At 40.2% G+C, this 11,145-nt stretch overlaps 1 protein-coding gene across 1 annotated transcript in view; it reads right to left on the bottom strand.

Annotated features, from left to right (window-relative positions):
• Positions 1–11,145, bottom strand: part of USP10 (ubiquitin specific peptidase 10) — a gene marked incomplete in the record, with an annotated part of 485,306 nt that overhangs the window by 47,596 nt on the left and 426,565 nt on the right. The window contains 2 exon segments of the mRNA XM_053700867.1: positions 870–935; positions 1,275–1,419. Of these exon segments, the coding sequence (XP_053556842.1) occupies positions 870–935; positions 1,275–1,419 (211 nt within the window).

The following is an 11,145-nucleotide window of genomic DNA, read 5'->3' as shown; positions in this document are numbered from 1 at the left end:
GTTGTACGTTTAGCAAGAGTAGAAATAGCCCCATCAACTTTGGGGATTTTTTCCCAAAACTCTATAGATTTTGCTGGTAAAGGATACAATTTTTTAAACCTTGAAGAAGGAATAAAAGAAGTACCTGGCTTATTCCATTCCTTAGAAATCATATCAGAAATAGCCTCAGTCTGCAGAAGGAAATACATGAACCTGACTCATGGCAAATATAAGTACAATACATATATTTATAACTTTATATAAATGCATAAAGTGCCAAACCATAGCTGAAGTGTCTTAAGAAATAAAAAACATACTTACCCAAAGACACCCATCCACATATAGCAGCTAGCCAAACCAGTACTGAAACAGTTATCAATAGAGGTAATGGTAAATTGAGAGTATATCGTCGATCTGAAAAGGGAGGTAGGAGATGAATCTCTACGACCGATAACAGAGAACCTATGAAATAGACCCCCGTTAGGGAAATCATCTTATTCAATAAGTGATACTCCCTTCACGTCCCTCTGACATTCGCTGTACTCCGAGAGGAATCGGGCTTCAACAATGCTGAGAAGCGCATATCAACGTAGAAATCTTAGCACAAACTTACTTCACCACCTCCATAGGAGGCAAAGTTTGTAAAACTGAATTGTGGGTGTGGTGAGGGGTGTATTTATAGGCATTTTGAGGTTTGGGAAACTTTGCCCCTCCTGGTAGGATTGTATATCCCATATGTCACTAGCTCATGGACTCTTGCCAATAACATGAAAGAAATAATGTTCATTTAAAAAAAGTACAATTTTCTTTATTGAACATCTAGTTTCTGAAAAAAGTCAGATAATCTACAAGTAACAAATATACATAAATATATATTTATAAATAATCACCTGCAAAGAGCCGGTAGGTTCTTTGGCCTTTAAAAATCTTACTTTTCACTCCTGAAGAAAACAGATCTAGCGGAGAGAGAGAACATTTACTAATTACTTGAAAGATTACAATATATCACTAACTAGTTGACAAGATGTTTTGAAACTCACAAATGTATTTTGTTCTATTAAGAAATTAAAGCTGACCATACAAATTCTTTATATTGCTGTCACAAACCATAAATGATCATGACAATCAGTGATTACAGAAAAAACGTCAGTGTATACTCAAAACAAATCAAACTTATAAAATATTAAAAACTGTACATTACATAAATCATATCAATGATTTTACATTTTCTTTTTTGTTGGGGGGGGCGACTATTATCATTAACAAGCATGTCAGAGATTTGCAGCCTATTGTACCTTTACTAATTTCCAGGTCCACAGGATATTCTATATTTTTGATGAGTTTCTGGCATCCGCCTGTCTTCTCAAATACAAAACGTTTAAGGTGCAACACAAGCACAGGGGGAAGTTCTTCCAAAGTCACTCTCCGACTGATCTCAACCTGTTACATAAATGGTTTAAACTCTTCATTATTCATAAAAGGAAAGTGAAGACTTTTTCATACAATTCAAGTTACTAACATACTGATCACACATTAATATACAAAAGCTTTAGAAATTTGGTGCTTTCACAAATTTCCACTCAGGTCAATCCATGTCATGTGGTCCAGCAATTGTCAAGTTGGTTACTTGACCATTTTTTAATTTTCTTATTTTATTTATTTTTGAGTGATTCCCTCTATGCACTGGTATTGCAAAACTACAATTTTTTTTATTTAATTTTACAATATTTCACTGTGGCAGCCATCTTTGTGTCATGGAGCACAACAAATTTTAGTTATACAGATGTTTACAGAAACCTCAATATCAGTCTTGGTTTTGTAATATCAATACATAGAGGTAAACACAAAAAAAAAAAAAAAAGAAATTGTCAAGCAACTTAAAGGACCAGTAAACAGTAGATTTGCATAATCAACAAATGCAAGATAAAATAATACAATAGCATTTCAAATGAGTAGTAGATTTTTTTTCGAACAAATTTCAAAGTTATGTATATTTCCACTCCCCCTGTACCATGTGATAGCAATTAGCCAATCACAAATGCATAAACGTATAGTCTGTCAATTCTTGCACCTGCTAAGTAGGAGTTGGTGACTCAAAAAGTGTAAATATAAAAGACTGTGCACATTTTCTTTAATGGAAGTAAATTGGAAAGTTGTTTAAAATGACATGCTGTATCTGAAACACTTTTTTAAAACAGGAAATAAAAGACAGGCCTGATTTCTAAACCGTTCACTTGTTTCTTTGTTTTGCTTTTAAACACAAAATTATGGAGTATAACTTTCAAGACACGTATTTGGCTTATCTTTGTTTTAAATACAGAAGCTGCTGTGCTTTAAAATGCAAACATAACTGATAGAGAAACCAAAACATTTCTTAATGAGAACACAAAGTCTGTAGCATACTCAGTGTGAAGATTAACAGTTTGTATACTTTAGGACACAATGAGTCCTGGTTATTGGTCGACCGATTATCGGAGCGGCCAATTATTAGGGCCAATATTCAGAATTTCTGAAATAAATCAGTATAGGTCAGAAACTTACAGATATTGCCGAAATGGAGCAAATCAAAAGTAATTTAGTTCTGTGTACTTCAGGGAAACTACATAGTTTTAAGTGACACAAATCATCTATAGCACACACTGTATAAGCTGGAAGGTCCAATGGAAGGTCTGTAGATGGACTTGCATAAACAAACATGTTTAAAATTTTAATAAACATGTTCAGTTGATACCAGATTTGTGTAGAAATTGTGTTGATTTTTCAAAACTTTAAAAGTACAGAATATCTGTACAGAAAACGCAGGACACTATGGAGAGTTACTGGGTTACATGGAGCGACTGGCTCCAATTATAATACTGCTTAATCAAGGGTCCTTTATCTTTTTTTCTCTTACCACTCTTCCCCCCCCCCCCCGTCCCCCCTTCTCTTGCCTTTCCCCTTGAGTCATGAGCCTGGACTAAGAGTAGGCCCTCATGTCGCTTTTGACTAGTATTGATGCACTGATATACTCAGTTGCATATCTCCCCTGCCCCCCCCCCCCTCATAATCCTCTATACTTTTATTATACATAAAGGTGACAGTCTGATATTATCACCGCCCCGTCCGATACTTAAAGGATAAATTTCTAACTGAGGGAATCTACGCATGTATTGATGAGGTATAATCCTAATGGTATTGTTGAATGGAAATGTTGTATTATTTGCCCGAATTTGATTGTGTACATATCTCTGGTATCAGCATATTGTATGTTTTGTATCACTTCTTTATTGTTTTCAATTTTCCTCAATAAAAAAAAAAAAGTACAGAGTATCAGCCCCTGTTCTCGGCATCGGCCCTGAAAAACCAATATCTGTCTATCCTTAGACATGGTACTGTAAAACTGACTTGTAATTGGGTATGTGTTCCATTAAATTAAAGGGACAGTTTACTCAAACATTTTCTCCCCTTTAATTTTGTTCCAAATAATTTATTTTACTTGCTGGAGTGTATTGAATTGTTTACAAGTATCTCATTTACCCTTTTTCGGCATTTGAAATAGCTGTTTTAGCCTGTGGTATCCCCACCTATACTGAAAGTTTTTGGACATAAAAGGGACAGTAAACCTTCAAAAAAAAATAAACTATTTAATCAAACATATTAAAATGATTTTTGCTAATTATGTTATTTTTTTTTTAAAGTTTTAATCTAATAAACTCAATAAAAAAATTCCCTATTTTGCACTCCCTCCGTTTACCTAATTATGCAAAGCCATTCACGGGTGGCTCTACATATAGCCCTCGGGAGCGCACACCTCCATATTTAATCCCATGATTCCATTTTTTAGCAAGGCTGTCAGTCAGTAGGAGTAGTATTTGTCTCTGTCTCTAAGTGCACATTATTTTGTACAAGCTTCACACTACAGAGACATGCGTGTATGTTTTAGTCCCAGCCCACGTGGCAGGGATCGCGCATTGTTGCTTAGCATATTCACTTAGCTAATTTGAATAAGCAGTCTCATTGGTCAATTGCTTAGAGCCATTTCATTGGCTGTCTGCTAATGAGAGATAACCGCACAAAGCGGTTTATTCAAAACAGAAAAAGTATGGTAATTTATATGTAATGCACTTTATTTACACACACAATGTATTATCTATGTACTTTGGTAACAGAATATTTGTTAAAATACACAGTTTTATGACCCTTTAAGTCCAATTTATTGACAGGCTATGTAAACACAGCTAGCAGAAGACATTACACTCCTGGTGGGGGGTAGAAGAGATAACCAATAAAATGATAAATGTTTCATAGTCCTCTCCAAGTATTGAGTTTGGTTTACAAACAGATATAAGATAAGAAAGCATGTGTGTACACAAAATGATAACATAATGAGATCTCATTTTTTCAAGGTCAAGTCATTTCATTAGGTTTTAGTTTTAAAGCAGATAAACCTGAAAATGCAATTTCTTATTAATTCTATACTCTGCAGATTGTATAACAAGTCACTGGAATTACATAAAGGGAAAAACAATTACTGTAAAAAGTCCCTTTAAGCCCTTATCTTATCACTGTCTGTATACAATACACACACGAGCAGACAGACCCCCCCCACACCACCCCTTGCGTATAAAAAGACAGATTACTCAATAAGGAGCCAGCAGGAGTCTGTAAACACATGTATACATCTGACACTGTGGGGCTTGGTTATGAGTCCAAAATTCATCACTTTATTAAAAAATAAACAAAACTATACATCGTTACAAAAACACTACCAGATGGACTATATAAATGATCACCTACAAAACATTTATGCAAACAAAAAACATAATTTATGCTTACCTGATAAATTTATTTCTCTTGTAGTGTATCCAGTCCACGGATCATCCATTACTTATGGGATATTCTCCTTCCCAACAGGAAGTTGCAAGAGGATCACCCACAGCAGAGCTGCTATATAGCTCCTCCCCTAACTATCATATCCAGTCATTCGACCGAAAACAAACAGAGAAAGGAGAAACCATAGGGTGCAGTGGTGACTGTAGTTTAATTAAAATTTAGACCTGCCTTAAAAGGACAGGGCGGGCCGTGGACTGGATACACTACAAGAGAAATAAATTTATCAGGTAAGCATAAATTATGTTTTCTCTTGTTAAGTGTATCCAGTCCACGGATCATCCATTACTTATGGGATACCAATACCAAAGCTAAAGTACACGGATGATGGGAGGGACAAGGCAGGATTAAGCGGAAGGAACCACTGCCTGAAGAACCTCTCTCCCAAAAACAGCCTCCGAAGAAGCAAAAGTATCAAATTTGGAAAATTTGGAAAAAGTCTAAAGCGAAGACCGAGTCGCGGCCTTGCAAATCTGTTCAAAAGAGGCCTCATTTTTAAAGGCCCAGGTGGAAGCCACAGCTCTAGTAGAATGAGCTGTAATCCTTTCAGGGGGCTGCTGTCAAGCAGTCTCAAAGGCTAGGCGTATTATGCTCCGAAGCCAAAAGGAAAGAGAGGTTGCCGAAGCTTTTTGACCTCTCCTCTGTCCAGAGTAAACGACAAACAGGGTAGATGTTTGACGAAAATCTTTAGTAGCTTGTAAGTAAAACTTCAAGGCACAGACTACATTCAGATTATGTAAAAGACGTTCCTTCTTTGAAGAAGGATTAGGACACAATGATGGAACAACAATCTCTTGATTGATATTCTTGTTAGAAACCACCTTAGGTAAAAACCAAGGTTTGGTACGCAGGACTACCTTATCTGCATGAAAAATCAGATAAGGAGAATCACATTGTAAGGCAGATAGCTCAGAGACTCCGAGCCGAGGAAATAGCCATCAAAAACAGAACTTTCCAAGATAAAAGTTTAATATCAATGGAATGAAGGGTTTCCAACGGAACTCCTTGAAGAACTTTAAGAACCAAGTTTAAGCTCCACGGGGGAGCAACAGGTTTAAACACAGGCTTAATTCTAACCAAAGCCTGGCAAAATGCCTGGACGTCTGGAACCTCTGCCAGACGCTTGTGCAAAAGAATAGACAGAGCAGAAATCTGTCCCTTTAAGGAACTAGCTGATAATCCTTTGTCCAAGCCCTCTTGGAGAAAAGACAATATTCTAGGAATCCTAACCTTACTCCATGAGTAATTCTTGGATTCACACCAATAAAGATATTTACTCCATATCTTGTGGTAGATTTTCGTGCCTGTATTAAAGTATCAATGACTGACTCGGAGAAGCCACGCTTTGATAGAATCAAGCGTTCAATCTCCATGCAGTCAGTCTCAGAGAAATTAGATTTGGATTATTGAAAGGACCTTGTATCAGAAGCTCCTGTCTTAGAGGCAGAGTCCATGGTGGAAAGGATGACTTGACCACTAGGTCTGCATACCAAGTCCTGCGTGGCAACGCAGGTGCTATCAGAATCACAGATGCTCTCTCCTGTTTGATTTTGGCAATCAGTCGAGGGAGCAGAGGAAACGGTGGAAACACATAAGCCAGGTTGAAGAACCAAGGCGCTGCTAGAGCATCTATCAGCGTCGCTTCTGGGTCCCTGGACCTGGATCCGTAACAAGGAAGCTTGGCGTTCTGGCGAGACATCATGAGATCCAACTCTGGTTTGCCCCCAACGATGAATCAACTGAGCAAACACCTCCGGATGGAGTTCCCACTCCCCCGGATGGAAAGTCTGACGACTTAGAAAATCCGCCTCCCAGTTCTCCACGCCTGGGATATGGATTGCTGACAGGTGGCAAGAGTGGTACTCTGCCCAGCGAATTATATTTGAGACTTCTAACATCGCTAGGGAACTCCTGGTTCCCCCTTGATGGTTGATGTAAGCCACAGTTGTGATGTTGTCCGACTGAAATCTGATGAACCTCAGTGTTGCTAACTGAGGCCAAGCCAGAAGAGCATTGAATATCGCTCTTAACTCCAGAATATTTATTGGAAGGAGTTTCTCCACCTGAGTCCACGATCCCTGTGCTTTCAGGGAGTTTCAGACTGCACCCCAACCTAGAAGGCTGGCATCTGTTGTTACAATTGTCCAATCTGGCCTGCGAAAGGTCATACCCTTGGACAGGTGTACCCGAGACAACCACCAGAGAAGAGAATCTCTGGTCTCTTGATCCAGATTTAGCAGAGGGGACAAATCTGTGTAATCCCCATTCCACTGACTCAGCATGCATAATTGCAGCGGTCTGAGATGAAGGCGCGCAAATGGCACTATGTCCATTGCCGCTACCATTAAGCCGATTACCTCTATACACTGAGCTACCGAAGGGCGCGGAATGGAGTGAAGAACACGGCAAGCATTTAGAAGTTTTGATAACCTGGACTCCGTCAGGTAAATTTTCATTTCTACAGAATCTATAAGAGTCCCTAAGAAGGAGACTCTTGTGAGTGGGGATAGAGAACTCTTTTTCTCGTTCACTTTTCACCCGTGCGACCTCAGAAATGCCAGAACTATCTCTGTATGAGACTTGGCAACTTGAAAGCTTGACGCCTGTATCAGGATGTCGTCTAGACACGGAGCCACCGCTATGCCTCGCGGTCTTAGAACCGCCAGAAGTGAGCCCAGAACCTTTGTAAAGATTCTCGGGGCTGTAGCCAACCCGAAGGGAAGAGCTACAAATTGGTAATGCCTGTCTAGAAAGGCAAACCTTAGAAACCGATGATGATCTTTGTGAATCGGTATGTGAAGGTAGGCATCCTTTAAGTCCACTGTGGTCATGTACTGACCTTCTTGGATCATGGGTAGGATGGTCCGAATAGTTTCCATTTTGAAAGATGGAACTCTGAGGAATTTGTTTAAGATCTTTAGATCCAAAATTGGTCTGAAGGTTCCCTCTTTTTTGGGAACCACAGATTCGAATATAAACCCTGTCCTTGATCCGTCCGCGGAACTGGATGGATCACTCCCATAACTAGGAGGTCTTGCACACAGCGTAGGAATGCCTCTCTTTATCTGATTTGCAGATAGCCTTGAAAGATGAAATCTCCCTTGTGGAGGGGAAGCTTTGAAGTCCAGAAGATATCCCTGAGATATGATCTCCAACGCCCAGGGATCCTGAACATCTCTTGCCCATGCCTGGGCGAAGAGAGAAAGTCTGCCCCCTACTAGATCCGTCGCCGGATAGGGGGCCGTTCCTTTATGCTGTCTTAGAGGCAGCAGCAGGCTTTCTGGCCTGCTTGCCTTTGTTCCAGGACTGGTTAGGTTTCCAGGCCTGCTTAGATTGAGCAAAAGTTCCCTCTTGTTTTGAAGCGGAGGAAGTTGATGCTGCACCTGCCTTGAAATTTCGAAAGGCACGAAAATTAGACTGTTTGGCCTTTGCTTTGGCCCTGTCCTGAGGAAGGGTGTGACCCTTACCTCCAGAAATGTCAGCAATATTTTCCTTCAAACCAGGCCCGAATAAGGTCTGCCCCTTGAAAGGAATGTTGAGTAATTTAGACTTCGAAGTCACGTCAGCTGACCAGGATTTAAGCCATAGCGCCCTACGCGCTTGGATGGCGAATCCGGAATTCTTAGCCGTTAGTTTAGTCAAATGAACAATGGCATCAGAAACAAATGAGTTAGCTAGCTTAAGTGTTCTAAGCTTGTCAATAATTTCAGTCAATGGAGCTGTATGGATGGCCTCTTCCAGGGCCTCAAACCAGAATGCCGCCGCGGCCGTGACAGGCACAATGCATGCAAGGGGCTGTAAAATAAAACCTTGTTGAATAAACATTTTCTTAAGTTAACCCTCCAATTTTGTATCCATTGGATCTGAAAAAGCACAACTGTCCTCAACCGGGATAGTAGTACGCTTTGCTAAAGTAGAAACTGCTCCCTCCACCTTAGGGACCGTCTGCCATAAGTCCCGTGTAGTGGCGTCTATTGGAAAAAAATTCTAAATATAGGAGGTGGGGAAAAAGGCACACCCGGTCTATCCCACTCCTTGCTAATAATTTCTGTAAGCCTTTTAGGTATAGGAAAAACATCAGTACACACCGGTACCGCATAGTATTTATCCAGCCTACACAATTTCTCTGGCACTGCAATTGTGTCACAGTCATTCAGAGCAGCTAATACCTCCCCAAGCAACACACGGAGGTTCTCAAGCTTAAATTTAAAATTAGAAATCTCTGAATCAGGATTCCCCGAATCAGAGATGTCACCCACAGACTGAAGCTCTCCGTCCTCATGATCTGCATATTGTGCCGCAGTATCAGATATGGCCCTTAAAGCATCTGCGCGCTCTGTATTTCTCCTAACCCCAGAGCAATCGCGCTTGCCTCTTAATTCAGGCAACCTGGATAATACCTCTGACAGGGTATTATTCATGATTGCAGCCATGTCCTGCAAGGTAATCGCTATGGGCGTCCCTGATGTAAGTGGCGCCATATTAGCGTGCATCCCCTGAGTGGGAGGCGAAGGGTCTCACACGTGGGGAGAGTTAGTCGGCATAACTTCCCCCTCGTCAGAATCTTCTGGTGATATTTCTTTTATATTTAAAGACTGATCTTTACTGTTTAAGGTGAAATCAATACATTTAGTACACATTCTCCTATGGGGCTCCACCATGGCTTTCAAACATAATGAACAAGTAGTTTCCTCTGTGTCAGACATGTTTAAACAGACTAGCAATGAGACTAGCAAGCTTGGAAAACACTTTAACCCCTTAACGACCAACGACGTATGGGGTACGTCCTGCAAAAAAATGCAGTTAATGACCAAGGACGTACCCCGTACGTCGTTGGTCTTTGAAAGCAGTGGAAGCGATCCTGATCACTTCCAACTGCTTTCATGTTATAGCAGTGATGCCTCGATATTGAGGCATCCTGCTATAACATTTTTTAGCCGTCCGATGCAGAGAGAGCCACCCTGTGGCCCTCTCTGCATCGGCCATTGATGGCCATCGGTGGGAAGGGGGGCGGGAGCGGGTGCGCGCGCGGGTGGGAACCTACACTATGGAACAATGGTGGGAGCACAAGGTGGTACTCGGTGGGAGTGAGCCTTTTAAATACCAAAAAGCGATGCCAAAGCCATATATGTCTGCTATTTTTTAACAAAGGGGATCCCAGAGAAACATTTACAACCATGTATGCCATAATTGCACAAGCTGTTTGTAAATAATTTCAATGAGAAACCTAAAGTTTGTGAAAACATTTGTGAAAAAGTGAACATTTTTTTTTATTTGATCGCATTTGGTAGTGAAATGGTGGCATGAAATATACTAATGGGCCTAGATCAATACTTTGGGATGTCTTCTAAAAAAATATATATACATGTCAAGGGATATTCAGGGATTCCAGACAGATATCAGTGTCCTAATGTAACTAGCGCTAATTTTGAAAAAAAGTGGTTTGGAAATAGCAAAGTGCTACTTGTATTTATTGCCCTATAACTTGCAAAAAAAGCAAAGAACGTGTAAACATTGGGTATTTCTAAACTCAGGACAAAATTTAGAAACTATTTAGCATGGGTGTTTTTTGGTGGTTGTAGATGTGTAACAGATGGGGGGGTCAAAGTTAGAAAAACTGCGGTTTTTTCCATTTCTTTCATGTAATTAGCAAGAGTCCATGAGCTAGTGACGTATGGGATATACATTCCTACCAGGAGGGGCAAAGTTTCCCAAACCTCAAAATGCCTATAAATACACCCCTCACCACACCCACAATTCAGTTTTACAAACTTTGCCTCCGATGGAGGTGGTGAAGTAAGTTTGTGCTAGATTCTACGTTGATATGCGCTCCGCAGCAAGTTGGAGCCCGGTTTTCCTCTCAGCGTGCAGTGAATGTCAGAGGGATGTGAGGAGAATATTGCCTATTTGAATGCAGTGATCTCCTTCTACGGGGTCTATTTCATAGGTTCTCTGTTATCGGTCGTAGAGATTCATCTCTTACCTCCCTTTTCAGATCGACGATATACTCTTATATATACCATTACCTCTGCTGATTCTCGTTTCAGTACTGGTTTGGCTTTCTACAAACATGTAGATGAGTGTCCTGGGGTAAGTAAATCTTATTTTCTGTGACACTCCAAGCTATGGTTGGGCACTTTATTTATAAAGTTCTAAATATATGTATTCAAACATTTATTTGCCTTGACTCAGAATGTTCAACTTTCCTTATTTTCAGACAGTCAGTTTCATATTTGGGATAATGCATTTGATTTAATCATTTTTTCTTACCTTCAAAAATTTGACTCTTCCCTGTGG

This window comes from Bombina bombina, chromosome 1 (genome assembly GCF_027579735.1).
Source record: "Bombina bombina isolate aBomBom1 chromosome 1, aBomBom1.pri, whole genome shotgun sequence".
NCBI classification, from domain to species: Eukaryota; Metazoa; Chordata; class Amphibia; order Anura; family Bombinatoridae; genus Bombina; species Bombina bombina.
The sequence above is the reverse complement of the archived record's forward strand: the minus strand, read 5'-3'. Positions and strand labels throughout refer to the sequence as shown.